This window comes from Podarcis erhardii (assembly GCF_964252035.2).
Source record: "Podarcis erhardii genome assembly, chromosome: 2".
NCBI classification, from domain to species: domain Eukaryota; kingdom Metazoa; phylum Chordata; class Lepidosauria; order Squamata; family Lacertidae; genus Podarcis; species Podarcis erhardii.
In genome coordinates, this window is record NC_138498.1 from 79,930,309 (window position 1) to 79,947,814 (window position 17,506).

The 17,506-nt window shown below is 40.6% G+C and overlaps 1 protein-coding gene across 14 annotated transcripts in view; it reads right to left on the minus strand.

Annotated features, from left to right (window-relative positions):
* Positions 1-17,506, minus strand: part of IQSEC1 (IQ motif and Sec7 domain ArfGEF 1) — a 304,523-nt gene that overhangs the window by 36,288 nt on the left and 250,729 nt on the right. For 13 of the 14 annotated variants that reach the window (XM_081848828.1, XM_081848827.1, XM_081848826.1 and 10 more), the window contains 2 exons: positions 10,452-10,734; positions 5,484-6,745 (listed from right to left, as the gene is read on the minus strand). In XM_081848828.1, coding sequence (XP_081704954.1) covers positions 5,484-6,745; positions 10,452-10,734 — 1,545 coding nt within the window. Of the gene's footprint in view, positions 1-5,483; positions 6,746-10,451; positions 10,735-16,320; positions 16,444-17,506 lie in introns of those variants that run through there. The other variant, XM_081848822.1, reaches the window with a different exon arrangement.

A 17,506-nucleotide genomic window follows, 5' to 3' on the forward strand; every position in this document is an offset into this window, starting at 1 on the left:
ACACATTATTTATTTGAAATTATTCACACTCCAGTCTTCTGCTCTAATGAAACCAGAGCAACTTACAATAAACAGTAAAACAATATAAAAACAATATAAAAGTAAGCAAGTGACAGAAAACAGTAAAACCTGCAGCTGCCCAAATAATACAGGCAACCCCCCATTTAAACGTGGGGTTTACGTTCCTAGTCAGTGAAATCATGTATATTTGAAACCCACTGAAAAAGACCGCAAACACCCTGTTCAGTCCCGCCCTTTTAGTGATGTTTCAGTTAAATCTTTATGATGTTTCCAGGTCACTTCTGGGTTCAACGCAATGCGCATATACACAGTCACACACATATTGAATGGATGTAAACTTGGGGGGGACAGGACCTATCTGTATACCAAACGCACCAGGTATGGAACCTATGAGGTCAGAGGTGGAAGGGGGCTTGCAATCTATGCTAGTGCTTAGCAGCGCTTTGACTGTCATCTTAAAACAAACAAGCAAGCAAGCAAGCAAGCAAGCAAGCAAGCAAGCAAGCAAGCAAGCAAGCAAGCAAACACAGCAGGCAATGGAGAAATTGCATTTGGCCTTTAGCCAAAAACTATCTGATCTTCTAATTATGTCAAATCACTTACAGGCCAATGCAACAAAAAATTATTTTATACCCCTCATCCGTTGTAAAACCTTACATCACACATTACCTAATTTAATGGTTCACTGCATGTTCACATGACTGGGAATAAGAGGACCTGCACATGGCTATGCTTTCTCAGTGTTCCTTCTTAAAAATACTTCACAGTAACAGAGGTAGGAACTGTGCGATGCTCAAGCTGTCTGATGTGATTCACAACACTAAGCAAACTGCATGTACGTAACTCATAAAGTCCTTTATTCCTGGAATATGGATGATTCAACATGTGTCAGAAGAATGCGGAAACCAACTAGACAAGAAAGCTGAACTGGAAAAAGCGAACAACTAACAAAACTCATACAGCAAGCCAAAATAAGATTATTGTGTAATGTTTCTAGTCTGTGTAGCACTCCTAGTTTGGCTTTTTGAAATCTACCACATCATCAAGAAAAAGCAGGCATTTATTCTGCATTGAAACCAATCAGTATAGCGAAATTTAAAACATCTTATGGTCTCTCCCACATGGAATATTGTATTGGGATTAGTTTTTCAGTAACAGCCTCAGAGTACTTTGAAAAGTAAAAAATGACAGGAGGCACCTGATAATTCCATGGAGCGATAATCCTCACAGTTATTTATCTGTGCAACCTTTTTCTTGTGAGACCTCAAAAGGGGTGTGCCTGCATCACAACAAGATGCATCAGCAGCTAACAACAACACAGATCAATAAGCTAACTGAAGGGGAAAGAGAGGAATTTTTGGTATCAGGTTTGTCTAAACCAGCATCATAGTATTTCAAAGTTAAAACCAAACTGAATGGTTTAAAAGCATTAAAACTTTAAAAAAAATGTTTCCAAACCACATTTTCTTTTGGGCCTTAATTAAAACATTATTTCTCCTTCATGGATCACTGCCTTGTCGTGGCAAAGGGGCTTGAATAACTCAGAGAAGCTATGAGCTATGCTGTGCAGAGTCCCGTAGATTGCAAGAAGATCAAACCTATCCATTCTTAAGGAAATCAGCCCTGAGTGCTCACTGGAAGGACAGATCCTGAAGCTGAGACTCCAATACTTTGGCCACCTCATGAGAAGAGAAGACTCCCTGGAAAAGACCCTGATGTTGGGAAAGACTGAGGGCACAAGGAGAAGGGGACGATGGAGGACAGTGTTCTCGAAGCTACTAACATGCGTTTGACCAAACTGCTGGAGGCAATGGAAGACAGGAGTGCCTGGTGTGAACTGGTCCATGGGTTCATGAAGAGTCGGACACGACTAAACAACAACAAAACATTATTTCTTTACTGTTAAAGACAGGGAGCAGATTAAACACACATTTAAATCACAAGGCTGCCTAAATAACCTTGGAACTGTAGTTTCACCCTTAACGAACTACAGGATCCAGGATTCTTTGCGGAAAACTGTGCACTTTAAAGGCACAGTACTTATATGATGTGGCTCTTTTGTTCATCTCTTTAATAGGAAGAGCCAGTGCAGTAAAGTGCTTAGAGAGGTAAGACTAGGAATTCAGCCAATCATTCTCCTCAACCGTATCTACCTTAGAGGGTTGTTGATTGGAAAAAAATGGGAAGAGGAAAACAATATATATCATCTTGAGCTCCTTGGAGTAAAGGTGGAATATAAATATATTAAGAAAGATAAATAAGAGTGAAGTTATTAAAGATTTTAAATATTTAAAATGCCACAGCTGGGTTACTTCCTAAATAAAATTGATAGTGCACCTAGGTAAAAATAATGATTCTTTCAAGGTTTTGTTTAAACCATGCACAGCAAACTATGTAATATCTAGGTAGGATATAACAAATTGTCTGCCTTAAAAAAGTATTGAACTGTTTCTCATATTTTTGCATTACACAAGCAAGCCTCAGCTCATGCATGCCAGCCTTTCTACGAATGCTTCAATTCTCTCTCTGGCTTCTGGTTTCAAGCAAACCATAATTTGCCATTACAATCAAACAAGTTAACTCCAAACTGGAAGAAAAAACCCAATGTAAAGGATATTTTTCCAATTCTGGTTTGGAAGGCAAAAACCTACAGTAGCTTGCCAATTCAAACGGCACACCAGACCTTGGTATTCCTACAACAGGGAGGAGGAAGCAAATGACCCCAAAGCTCACACATTCAATGCCAAGCCGTGGTGTTCAACACAAGCCAGTTGTGTATGCATTTCACACAAACTTCCTTAGTGCTATAAATATGCCCCTTTAATGATGGCAAAATTTACTACAGTATTATCCTAAACGTTTGCAGCTTGAGCCACAGCAGCTGCGCTGATTCTTTCTTCCACCTGTACAGGCAGTATGGCTCCAGTAAACCTCTGTCCTACCTCCAGCTGTGCAACAATAATTGTGACTGCATTAGCAGCTGCAACAGCTCCTTGCCAAGTAACAGGGTGACACAGCTTGTGCTTCAGAGGAGGAGCTGCTGTCAATGCGCTTGGCAATCACAACAACATGAATTATTGCATGCCTGCTGGGTCAATAAAGTCTCCTAGCCCTGTGTACCCATATTTGTTGAGGCTCTGAGCCGTCAGTGTACGCCCCTCCAGTTGTGCATGGAACAGCAGAATGGTAGATTATACCTTTCTTTAGCCCCAACAGTGTACAAAGGCCTTTATGGAACATATTGGGAGCAATCAAAGGTAAGCAGGACTATGCCAATGAATAGAATAATCAGATTACACTAATTTAATTAGATCTAACTCTTCCACTAGGCTACTGTAAGGCTAACAATACATGGATTTTTAAAAATCACTATTTATTACCTTCTGTCATCTGTATTAGTTCCATGCTGTCTCAAGAAAAGAAATTATAAATTTAAAATATGCAATTTTTATACACTGTATTACATGGAAAGTAAAGTATATGTAGTGTGTGGAAAAAATATTTTGACAATCAGCCACTACACTATCGGCAATACTAACTTAACCCATATGGTACTGAATAAATTAAACTCCATGCTCAGTATTAAATCTATTACAATAATATGTAGACATCCTGTTTTATAATATTTAGATATGAAGAAATCAGGAAGGAAAGCATTGCCAGTTATGTCAAAAAGCATATATGCTTAAGGAAAGTAAGGAAGCCCTTTGGAAAAACAAATAATTTTTAACCCTATTGCACACTCTGGCCAGAGCAAATAGCTTTGTTAATTGTTAATTATTTATAAAAAATGGGTCATATCCAACTAAGCCATAAGAGTAGACCTATTACCTTGATTTCAGTGGGTCTACTCTGAGTGTGTTTAACACTGAATTTCACCCCAACATGACTGTTTTCTGATGGCAGTGGATTAGAACAGTAATGGATGAGATGGAAAAAACTTATTTGTCCTTTTAACATTGCTTAAAAGAAAATGTTTCTTATGTGAAGGACAACAAAAGGGCTCTCTCTCTCTCTCTCTCTCTCTCTGTGTGTGTGTGTTTTAAATACTACTTGTCCAAAATACACACCTTGGGTCTGGTCCTGACCAGACAGATACTAGAATTAGCAAGGGACACCCACATGACCTGAAGGTGCTGCTGTGCAATGCCAGGTCAAAGATCATAAGACCCCTGCCATCCATGACTTGATCATGGATGGAGGACTTGACCTGGCATGTGTAACAGAACTTGGTTGGATGCAGCAGATGGGCTTGTCTTTGAAGGTAATCCGGAAACTACAACTAATCCAGAATGTGGCAGCTAGACTGGTGACTGAGAGCGGCCTCCGAGACCATATAACACCGGTCTTGAAAGACTTACACTGGCTCCCAGTATGTTTCCGAGCACAATTCAAAGTGTTGGTGCTGACTTTTAAAGCCCTAAACGGCCTCGGTCCAGTATACCTGAAGAAGCGTCTCCACCTCCATCGTTCTGCCCAGACACTGAGGTCCAGCGCTGAGGGCCTTCTGGCGGTTCCCTTGCTGTGAGAAGCCAAGTTACAGGGAACCAGGCAGAGGGCCTTCTCGGTAGTGGCACCTGCCCTATGGAACACCCTCCCTTCAGGTGTCAAAGAGAAAAATAACTACCAAACTTTTAGAAGATATCTGAAGGCAGCCCTGTATAGGGAAGATTTTAATGTTTAATAGGTTATTGTATTTTAGTGTTTTGTTGGAAGCCGCCCAGAGTGGCTGGGGAAACCCGGCCAGATGGGCGGGGTATGCATGCATGCATGTATAAATAAATAAATAAATAAATAAATATTGGCATTTAAAGCAGTAAAATGGCAACTGCAGGGGTGGGAAGAGAGAAGAAAGTAAACATGCTGAAAACAGGGAAAAGACAAGTGTGCACACAAAAGGGCTGCATCAGACATGACTCTAAACTATGGTCTGGTGACACATGAACAAGCTCACAGGAGGAATTTGAAAGAATTTGCTTCCATTATCTGTTAACCATAGCTTGCTATTTCATCAGAACATGACGCTATGGTGAACTATGGTTAGTTCAAACAAACTACTTCAGAAACCATGGTTCGATGTTGGATGCTTGAAACTAACCACCGTTTGTTGGTCCGGATGACACAACAAACCATGGTATAAATTTCTGAACTCATCCTTCTGGCTGCATGTTTAGGAGGAGGCTGGGCTCACCCACACCTTGCTAAACCATAGCTTAGCACATGGATAGTGAACCTGTGGTCTTCCATATTTGGCTTCAACTCTTATCAGCCCCAGAAAGCATTATTAATAATCAGGGATGATAGGAGTTGCAGTCCAACCCCAACCCTGGTTTAGCATGACACCCAAAGATAGCCATTGTTGGAGATCATGTTAACCTTCACAATGGAGCTGCAGAAATATCTAATTATCCTGTGATTTGGCGTTAAATTTCTTTTCTATGTAAAAAATGCATTGTACTCACTTATTAAAAAGGTTCAATCCAATCCTATAGTGACGTTTCCTGATGATGTCATTACTGAAGGCAGGAGAATCCCAGCTATTGCGAGTCTCTTTATGGTACGTTTGCTTGCTCAGTGTTTGTTCCCTTAAGCTGTCTCGAGAAGAAGACTCTGAGCTGCAGTTTATTGTGTCATTGGAATTGGAAGTGCTATTAATGCTATCATTGTCTCCATCAGAATAATCAGACTCAGATTTGCTTTGCCTGTTTGCTGTGCCATTAATGGCTAAGTGGCTATCAATAGGCCTTGGTCTATGTCTAGTCTCCTGGTCCTCTCGGGAAATTATCTTGGTAGGGATGCCATGTGAGATATGCTTGGGACTACCTTGCGTACTAGTAATTCCTCGATCATATGCATTCTGTCTCTTTAATGATCCCCTCTCTGAGCGATCACTTAAGTCCACTGAACTGTCACTGGGTGGTTCTATAGTTAGCAAAGGCAAATGATCCATTCTCATTCTTTGTTCCTGGGATTCTAGTGAAGGGGTACTTCTGCAGCTCGTGTCAGTATCTATCTTATGATCCTTGTGTGTCATAGACCAGTACTCTTGAGATGGGTTCATTGACCGAAGTCTTAGGTCAGATTCTGTGCTAGATGGCCTATCTACTGATTGGGAAAGAGGAAGTGGTGGGGAGAGTTCTTCTTCATCAATATACAATGTAACGTCACTATAAGATGCAGTCATTTCATCAAGTTTCCTGTGGTCCACATTATGGCTTGTTGGTTTAGTTTGACAACTGTCCCTCTCTATTTCCCGACTTCTGACTTGATCAGGTATCTGAACCTCATCAGAGTGCATGCTACGACAGTTTAATGCATCGTCAATGGACTCGGCAAGAGATTTTACTTGTCTCGAAAAAGCATCCTCCAGTTCCGTTATGGCATCAGCGAAGTCAGTGGATGCTGCTGGAGATTTCATTGTAGCCGATTCTCCAAGGTCACTACATTCAGATTGGACAAGGGCTCCTAGTTTTGACCCATCATTTGTAACAGAAACTTGCTTCCCCTCGAAGTAGGAACTGTGGACTTTCTCAGGTCCTTCAAACGAAAACTGCATTCTCATATTGGATAGAACAATGCGTCTTGACATACGATTTTCAGACATAGAACTTCTAAGCCGCTCAAAGTTTTTGTTCATCTGATACTGGCGGAAAGCAGTCTGTATAGTACGAGCGGCATGTCTAGTTATGAGACGGCCTCCATATTTCCGTTCTAGCATTTCAACCTAAAAAGAAAATATAAATATTTAATAATACTCATGCACTAAGAGTGCTTACTGCATGGCTCTCTAATACAGTACTGAGGCAATAAGTGTTTCAAAATTAGCTCAGAAAAATATATCTCCTAGGAAACTTACGATCTAAAAAGATTTCTGAGATGGAAATACGCTCAGTAAGTAAAGGCCACCTCGTGAAAATAGAAAATTACCTGTACAAGTGCACATAAAATGATCCACCAAGAAGATACTTTTCATAACTGTCTCACAAGTATATTTTACTAACACAGAAAGATATGACACTTACCTCTGCAAATCTTACTTTCACATAAAACAAGTGCAACAATTTAAATTGCACATGGCGTTGTGATTTTAAATTGTATGCTTCCACGAGTAGTGCTTAGATACTAGAAGTATGGGATAGAAATCTCAAAATAAATAAAATAAAGAGGTGTGTGTGGTTTTTTTAAATGCTGATACAAGCAGTTAGAATTTAGATAAGAATTAAATAGAACAACTGGCATTCTTTATAAAAAGAATTTGGCAAAAATAGTTATTTACTCAACCACATTACTCAACCGCAAACGGTTTTTGTAATTGAACTTGAAGAAGTATTTTTTTAGTTTCCTATGGTCATGTTGCATTGCTCCTTTATAGAACTAATGATACCAGTTACTGACCCTTGCATTTCCTATGCTTAAATTATGTTAAATTATGTTTAGAGTGGCCACACCATGGAAAAGGCCATAGCTCAGGATCTGCTTTGCACACAGAAATCCCAGGTTCAATTCCTAGCATCCCCAGACAGGACTAGAAGTTTCCATTGTCTGAAACTCTGGACAGCTGCTTACCAGTCAGTGCAGGCAATGCTGAGTTAGATGCACCAGTGGTATGACTTCATATAAGGCAGCTTCCTATGTTCCAATACAGTCATACCTTGGATCCTGAACGCCTTGCGTTTGGGCTCCTGAATGCTGCAAACCTGGAAGTGAGTGTTCCAGTTTGCGAATGTTCTTTGGAACCTGAACGTCCAATGTGGCTTCCGATTGGCTGCAGGAGGTTCCTGCAGCCAATCGGAAGCTGTGCCTTAGTTTCTGAATGTTTTGGAAGTCGGATGGACTTCCAGAACGGATTCTGTTCGACTTACAAAGTACCACTGTATGTGCTGCATACATGAAATTTTAACAAAGCAAGAAATTGCATTCTCTGTGCCTTTGGAGTATAATTGAATCAATTCCTTGTCAGATTTCCCTTTCAACAGTTATGAACAATTTTACTGATGACATTTCACACTTAAACTTTCTCCCTCAGGCTTTCCTTGCATGAACTGGGAGAAAACTTGTCTGCTTCACAGATACCCGCAGGAGATTTAAAAAGAGTTATTACGATCCATGTTAATCTATTTTATATTCTTTCCACCAAGAATTTAGTGTGCATTTGCAATTATGAAAATCCTTGGCTACGTTGATATGATACACTGCCGATTATTTCTCATCACTGCAGTGGTGTATTTTTAAAAGAGGCAAAGTAGTAAAAAAATAGGATGTTAAAATTTGAATTAAGCTGAAGTTCACATTATAGAACTGCTTGCAGCGATTACTTTTAATAAAAAAAAGTTGAGATTTTCCCCCACAAGTATTTTTTTTTTTAAAGATCAGTTAATAGTCTCAATATCACAAGTCATTTTACCGTACTAAACTATTGGACAAGCATGCTTTATTTGCTTTCAAATGATTCTGCTTCCAAATTCACAGTAAGAATACCAGCAACATGTTGCAGGCATCTGTACTCCCCCCCCCTACGAATCCTTATTTACCTTCCATTAATGCTTAATGTTGGATGTTTTATCACTTTATTATTATTGTTATTAATATTCTGTTGGGAGCCACCCAGAGTGGCTGGGCAACCCAGCCAGTTGGGCGGGGTATAAATAAATTGTTGTTGTTGTTGTTGTTGTTGTTGTTCCATGGTTTGCTTTAGTACAGGATGATATGGTGGGGTGGTAGCACTTACCTGCCCTCCTGAGAGCTGAATCACTACTGTGTAATGGGACAGGTCAATGCTGGCAGCGACTTGGCTGTCCTCTCTCCCTTCCGGTATGCAGCAGCAACTCAGCTATTAGGAGGTCAGGTAAGCGCCACTGCCCCTTCATGGCATCTGTTTGCTTTAGTTATGCAACAATGTTCTACCTGCATTTATTAACATTCACTAGATTCCCTTATAACTAGGTGCAAACCCACTTCAAGTTCATGATTATGAGGGCAATGCTGATTAGCATGAACCATAGTTAGTACCGATGCAAATATAATGGTTAAGGTGAAACCAAGGAAGAGGGGAAGTATTCACAAAGGTCAGAGGACAAACAATCTAGTCACTTGGGAATATTATGTCTGCACCTGGCCACAGCAGGCGAACCATAAAGAAATTCCCTTTATTCAAAATAGGAACATAAAGGAGGGGTCAATCTGGTTCAGCACTATGTCTCCAACAGCAGTCAACTCAGTGCTCCTGGGAAGCTTATGATGAGAGAGATGAATAAGGGCAAAAGGAGGAATGAAGAAATCATCATGTTTGAATCATTTTATCTTTATCCAGTGCTTCAAAAATTGTAGGCCCTTAATGAATTGTCAAAATAATAATATTCTATCTTTAATAAATTCTTCATGATCGCTTACTACTACTACTAATTTTATTGTTTATACCCTGCACATCTGGCTGGGTTTTCCCAGCCACTCTGGGTGGCTTCTAGCAAAATATAAAAAGTAATAAAATGTTAGACATTAAAAACTTCCCTGAACTTCAGATGTTTTTTAAAAGTTGTGAAATTCTTTATCTCCCTGACATCTGATGGGAGGGCATTCCACAGGGAGGGTGCCACTGCCCAGAAGCCCCTCTGCCTATACTAAGCATGTCCTGATTACTAGTTACAATATTCATCTTAGATTTCAACATTCTAAACTGTGTAAACAGCACAAATGATGTGATACAAATGAAAATACTTCAAATGAGATCCTAAATTGACAAGTATTGTAGTATTCACAACTTTATGGGTAAGTAAAATAATTTAACTGGCAGTCTGCTTTCCGATGAGCAGCTGTTCATTTCTTAATTTTTAAAAGTAAACCTTCTGTCCTTTCGAAAAAGGAATACCAGAAATTTGTGATAATGTGGGCTTTGCCATGTAAAGTTGTAGTCTTGGTAATATGGATTTGGTAGAGTCAGAGGTAGGGCAGAAAAAAAAATCATTAAGCCAATCTTGCCTAGAACTGCAAAAACCCTGGTTCATAGTCTTAAAAGAAAGCTTAAAAGAAGCACTGCTTGACTGAAAGCATGGGGAATTTGTTAATACAGAGGCCAGGCAAAGAGTTTGTTTATATACTAACCAAGTCCTTCTGGTTTTAAACGGCACAGTCTCTAGTAAAAAAATTGGCACAGCTCCACAAGTTAAGCAATGAGCCACATATGCAAAATCATAGCACAAATACAGGGAGGCATTTTCTTTGAAGGAAAAGTCATTTCGCTAAGCAGTAATATCAGCTGATTGTTTAGCAAGTCATGGAAAAAGACAGAAGAAGGAAACATTAATATTATTCAGATAGGCCAAATTATGGAACAGACTCGCAAAAAAAATAATATCCTGTTATTTTCCAGAAATGGCTGGATAACCTTTCCATGACACTTTAGCTTGATTCATAGAACTGCACAGTTCAAGTACCTGCTTATCCTGCAAGTCCGATGAGAGTTCATAGCTCTCTGAAAGTGACCTCGACCTTTTAATAGCTTCTTCCTCTGCTTGTTTTCTGAGTATGGATGTTGAGTGTTGAAGCTTTGGCCTCCGGGGCCTTTGCTGCCCTGGGGAGACAGAATACAGCCCGTATGGAGAATGGTCGTAATGGTCAGGGCTTAGAGCTGAACTGTGAGTTATAGCTCCTTGATGGTAGGTAGAGGGACTATCCAATGATGTGCCTGTTTCACTTCCAGGAGCTTCACCCTCAACACTAAACAAAAAGAAGAAATAGAAAAGGCAATTAGGATTAAGATCCCAGTAGCTTGTTTCAAGTAAAACTTCATATACAATCAATGCATATCTATAATAATTTGGTTGCTGTCATTTGTATTGGAAAGCTGCGGATCAGGAGCAGGAAACTTGTAGGCTTCCTGGTGTTGTTAGCCTACAGTTCTCATCATTCCTGAATACTGGCCATGCTGGTTGCAACTCATGGAAACTAGAGTCCCACAAAGTTTGGAGGGTCACAGGTTACCTATTCCTTCTATAGATTATCATATTTAACACCTACTGATGCACGTTTCTGTAAAAACTGGATCATTCTCTAGTGCTGCATTCCTGAAATCATTGGACTGCAGCTCCCATTAATCCTAGGCAGCAAGGTCAAAGGTCAGGTATGGTGAGAACTGTAATCCAACAACATATGGAAGGCACTGCTTTAGCTGCCGCTGCTCTAGTGCAATGCCATGCAAGTAAGAATACAAATATGTTTCCAAAAATGAATATATTACATTTTTTAAATAAGAACTAACAGAAAAAGCTAATCAATGCATATTTTGACAATATTTTGTACAAGATTTATCCTTAACTATCACACAGAGCTTCAAACACAGAGTGAAAACTTAGAAGTATCACGGCTACAATGGAAACAATGCTTGCATATGCGTAAACTGCATTTTCCTCGACCCATCCTGTATAATGCTGTATTATAAAAGCACAGTTGTTTCTTCTATTCCTGATTATAGATACTGGTTTGAAACTAGGAACTTTCATCTTCTTGTAACAACCACATTTTTATCATTAACAAAGACATTCCATCCTTGTAATGACAGTTTTCATAATTTGATTTTCATCCTGTGTCTCCTTGAAGAATAAAGGGGAAGTTCCCTGCAGTGCAACATCCTTCAGGAAATGTCTTGCGTTAAAAACACTGCTCATTTTGAGGTCCCCAGCTGAGATTGGATGGGCAGAAAATACATCCAAGGCAAGGCAAGGCAAAACATCTATAGCATTTCCTCAGCATCTATAAGCCGCCATTCTCTCCCCATCTTCCCTCAAACAAGGCACTAAGATTGTATATGTGGCGTAATCTTTAAAATATATGTGCTGCATTAAAATGAAACTACTTGATTGTTGTCATGTGGTGAATTTTTACAGTGGTAGAACAGTTTGATCAGGTAGACTGAGATTTCACTCAGCACTTTTAAAAAATGAAAACAGTTTGTGTTTTGGACGTGCTTCCTCCATGATGGACAGGTATAACAACTCTGCTCAGCACTTTTAATGGAGTATCTACTATTTGCAAACTCATACTATGAAGTTTAAGAGAGATATAAGGATTCAGGGTGCTACAAAGAAAATATTGGCTGCATACATGGGCAGTCATACCCATTCTGATTTTTTTTTTTTTTTTTTTTTTTAGAGAAGCTTGACAGGAGGCGACACATTGCATCTCTGAGGTGGCTATAGTACAAGCAAGTGTAAGAGGATGCTTGTGGCACTAGGATAAGCACATAACATACAGGCCCACAATAATAATCAGTCAACGAAATGGCACAGCTGTCACAGTAAAGGCAATAGTCGTCTGATCAGATCACAGTAATTACTACTTGTATAGCTATCATGATGACCATAATCAGTGAGCATATTTACATGGCCATGTAAAATCTGTTAAAACACCAATAGTATTATAGGTATGCAGAATTTCATTTTTCCCCTCAGGCAGAAATTAAACGAATCTAATATTTTTGTGATGCTAATAAAATAAAGTTAGAAGGTGAGTTTCACAGATAAGCAATGCTAAAATTGAAGAAATATGAACTGTATATTAAGTAGGTGACCTTGAATAAATAAGGTAGGTTAACCCTGACCCATATTTCAACTATCTCTATAGTGAGAATATCTGTGTGTGTGTGTGTGTGTGTGTGTGTGTGTGTTGGGGGGAAAGGAATCTCCTTCTGACGAGCCACAGGAGAATGTATGCATAGTCACAGGAGCTGGCAGGCAATGATGGTATAGAAAGAGGGACAACTGCATGCTTTCTCCTGTCATTTGAAATTGTCTTTTCACTTCTACTCTGCTGCCAGACGTTCCCCAGCAACTACATAAACTTAGAATATGCATTATCTTTCCACTGTTAAGAGATACAGTTCAATAGCACTGAGATGCTTCAACGTGAGGATAGGATTCAGTAATATGCCAAACTCATAAGACCAGGATGCAATTCCTGCCAAATCCTGTAGAGATGAATGAACAAACCAGCCAGCTATAGTACAGAAAGCTAATGTCAGGTGAACCTTAAGAAAACTCATCATGCTGCTTTTCTGGAATAAGATTTTGGAAAAGCCTGTATGAATTCTGAAGAAGCATTTTGGTCCCAGGAAGTAAGTAAAGGAAGGAATCTGTAGTATTTCAGTCACAATCCTATTCCTCTGCAGCAACTCTAGTTTTTTGAAAACAAGCTGTTACAGCTGCCTGTATCAGCACTACAACCGTAGCTGACAGTGACAAGTAGTCTGAAGAGACTTAAAAAATTGTAGCACATTCTTCAAAAACTGCCTAATTCACTGGTCTTTAACTGGTGGGTCATCCCCTTGGTTGCAGCCTAAGGTAGTCACCACTGGAGACAATACCACCATACGCAGATATGCTAAACAACAGCAGTAGTAAGATGGCTCATGCATTGCATGCACAGGCTAAGTATAAGCCCTGATCTGAAAAGCTGAAGACAAATCTATCTGCTTATAAGCGGCACTGGTTATGATGATTCTTACTATGGAAGTAACAACAAATAAGAAAGACGGGGAAATCATTGGGGAGAAATACTTCAATGAGGGCAGTGAAGGTCCTGTATGAGTGTCTGGAGGCGGTTGGAGGATGGATGACAGCTAACAGATTGGTATCTGAAGAAGTGTGCATGCACACGAAAGCTCATACCTAGAACTAACTCAGTTGGTCTTTAAGGTGCTACTGGAAGGAATTTTTTTATTTTGTTTTGACCATGGCAGACCAACACGGCTACCTATCTGTAGCTAACAGATTGAGCTTGTATCCTGACAAGACAGAAGTACTCTTCTTGGGAGATGGCTGCGGCAGGCTGGTGTGGAAGGCTCCCTGGTCCTGAATGGGGCAACTGTGCCCCTGAAGGACCAGGTGTGCAGTCTGGAAGTCATTTTGGACTCACAGCTATCCATGGAGGAGCAGGTCAATTCTGTGTCCAGGGCAGCTGTCTACCAGCTCCATCTGGTATACAGGCTGAGACCTTACCTGCCCGCAGACTGTCTTGCCAGAGTGCATGCTCTAGTTATCTCCTGCTTGGACTACTGCAATGCGTTTTACGTGGGGCTACCTTTGAAGGTGACTTAGAAACTGCAATTAATGCAGAATGCAGCAGCTAGACTGGTGACTGGGAGTGGCTGCAAAGACCATATAACACCGGTCCTGAGAGACCTGCATTGGCTCCCAGTACGTTTCCAAGCACAATTCAAAGTATTGGTGCTGACCTTTAAAGCCCTAAACAGCCTCTGTCCTGTATACCTGAAGGAGTGTCTCCACTCACATCATTCAGTCTGGACACTGAAGTCCTGCACTAAGGGCCTTCTGGCGGTTCCCTCACTGTGAGAAGTGAGGTTACAGGGAACCAGGCGGAAGGCCTTTTCAGTAGTGGCGTCTGCCCTGTGGAATGCCATCCCAGCACATGTCAAGGAAATAAGCAACTATCTTACTTTTAAAAGACATCTGAAGGCAGCCCTGTTTGATGTTTAATGCTGTATTGTGTTTTTAACATTCAGTTAGGAGCTGCCCAGAGTGGTTGGGGAAACCCAGCCAGATGAGCGGGGTATAAATAAATTGTTGTTGTTGTTATTTTACAAAAGCTCATACACAGCTATTTTAGAGAAAATATGTATGTTGAAACATTGCCTTTTCTCTGAATCAGGAACCTTGATTTTAATTAAAAAATCAAATATAAAAAAGGATGCAGAAGCTTTATAACCTCAATCAAGTCCTCATAATCAAAGCCTAGGTTTTCTTCTGCATTATTTGAATACATAACTTACAAATTATCTATCCGTTATTCCCCTCTAAACTGTAGCACATCAACTGAAGAAACACATGTCGAAACAAGGTCATCTGCTGGCCTCATCAAAAAGTCAGTCAATGGTCATCTAACTAATGGGGGGTGTTGAATTCTGAATGCCAGAGAGGACAAAGATAACTGCTCTATTCTGATCAAACAAAACTACCAACATGCAGACAGCAGCTGATGAAAAATAAAGCCTGTCTTGTATTTTAGCTTGTGGACTCAGGATATGCACACTGTGTATCTAAGCTACCAGAGTTGAACCACCTGTTTCACATGAGATAAAAGAAATTTAATTAATTTCTTCTAACAATAGTTTCATATTTGTTGCTGATTAAATGGTTCTATGTAAAGACGTAAAACAAGGTGTTCATAACTTCCAACTCATTTTCTTCATATCAGGAGGACCTATAGCTGACTTTCTGGCTTCTACTGAGTTAAAAAATGTAATATAACCAAAAGCGCTTTTCAGAAGCAAAGGAGAGCAGCCATTTTGAAACGTCATATGTATCAGTTTATACTAACTAATATTATTCTCGTTTCTTATAAAACAACAATAAAATTGTTGTTAGTAAAAGCATAAATACACATGTGGGAAAATGGTTGTTTGTACATAAGAGCATGGGCGAAAGTTTATTATTGCAAGGTGATTTCATAGCAAAAGGCATTGCTTGGAACATGATCAATGCGTGGACAGCTCATGCTGTCCTGATGATTGGTCCACGTAGCATAGCCTGATCGACTACGTGGGCCTGGTGTGATGGCATGGCATTGTCCTTATCTGCTGGCTGAGAGAAAAGTTGCTTCTTGGTATTTGTATCTTTTTGGCTACACACAATAAATGTTTGGCTGCAGCAGCTCCTGGGGCAGTCAGATTTCTTCAACCCATCTCTGCGTGAGACTGATTATTACGGATGGCGAGCAGGTTCTCGTCATACACATCCATTTTAAAACACAAATACACAACTGGAATAAAACATACAAACTGAATACTAATCAGCCTTAAAACCAACTAAATGTGCACAGGCCTGCAGAAGTGACGAAAATTTATAAATCCATACATATTTGATTACCGTAGATCTCAGCACATCACTGCTAGCCATCTGTGTTCTAAAAAGTGTCCAATTTCTGAAGTGTGCAATTACGCGGAAGCATTTCTTATCACAGGTGACCAGATAATTACAAGTGGGGGATCAACTGGTCTTTGACTGGTGCGTCATCCACCACAAAATGGTTGCAACCTAAGCTGGTCACCACCAGAGACAATAACACTATGTGTAACCCAAAAGTAGGTAATACAGCTGAGCCTATGAAATTCATCACAACGGATTATATGGGTGCATATAACTGACACAAGACAAAGTAGCAGTTAAATTTCAGGCTGGCAGTTGGAAACAATAGTGGAGTCAGGTAAAAGGATTATTTTTCTTTACAGATATTGTGAATCATGTCCTCCCTAAAAGAGAGCACGTGTTGCAGTGAGATCTGGAGACTGACCTCTTGGTTGTGGGTGGGTCCATTGGATAGCCACAACACCCAATTGGGCCCACAGAGGCTGAGGAATGGGCCCCACTTACGCTCCTCTGACCCTTCCGTCAGCTCGTTTGCTTGGAGGAAGCAGGCGAACTGAGCGAGGTATGAGTCTCATGATTCAGGATTCAGAGGCTGGGGTGAATGGCAGTAGAGGCACGAGTGAAGCCATGGTTCCGATGCCAACGTGGAGGGCAATGGATGGAACACAGTGCTCTAGCCAGTACGGTTAGCTCTGAATTGGGTTCTGTTCAGTGATTTCACTCAGTGTTTCAGCTCAGTGTTTCAGCTCAGTGAGTGTCCGAATCTGGCTGTGCTCTAATGTCCATCCAATCCCACCTTCGTCACCAGTATTAAGTAGTGGGTTGACAAAGTAGACGACACAGAGATTTCTCCAAGTGGTTCATTATAGTAAGCTGGAACTGAACTGAACAACTCAGCCAGCCTGCCCGTTCGCATCCAGAGGTACCACTGTACACAAAACCCCTGGTGGCCAGGGTAAGCACTTCAATACATAACACTCTTGATGCTGGGTTTCAATCTGGCCAATGGGGTTGAAGTCTAAACGGATCGAGGGACCTATATAAACCTATGCACGTGACCCAGAACTTCATCTTTCTGCTTGTGCATCGGAACACCCACCCACCTCTCCCTAATTTTAGGGCCTTTTGTTATTGACCTTGCTATGCCATCGTGTGTCATCTGTTGTTGGGACAGGGGCACAGCAGGAATTTTCCCACTTGGCTGTTGCCAGGTGGGTTTCGCCTGCTGCATAGCAATTCGTCACAACTTGTAAGGTTGCGGATGGGCACTAGTTCATGTGATAGGATGGGAGAACGGTCTCGCCATCCCTATGTGAAGAATATTTCATTAAAGGAATCCAGGGACTCAACTTGGTTTGGCCAATCCCCGAAAAGGGGTTGTGCCTGTGCCTGAGTCCAGGGGAGCATCTAGGGAGTGAATAGAGTCTGCTCCCAGCCTTTTCACCTCAGGTCTTCACCCTTGGCTGACTATGATAGACCTCTGGGTCAGCGCTACCTGCAAGGGTGTAGGGAGCTAGTCGAACCAGAGCCTATGCAACCACTCACTTTTCTGTAATCAATAAAGTTGTGGCCTAAATTCTGCCAAAAACCAAAACTAAAATTTGAGTCAA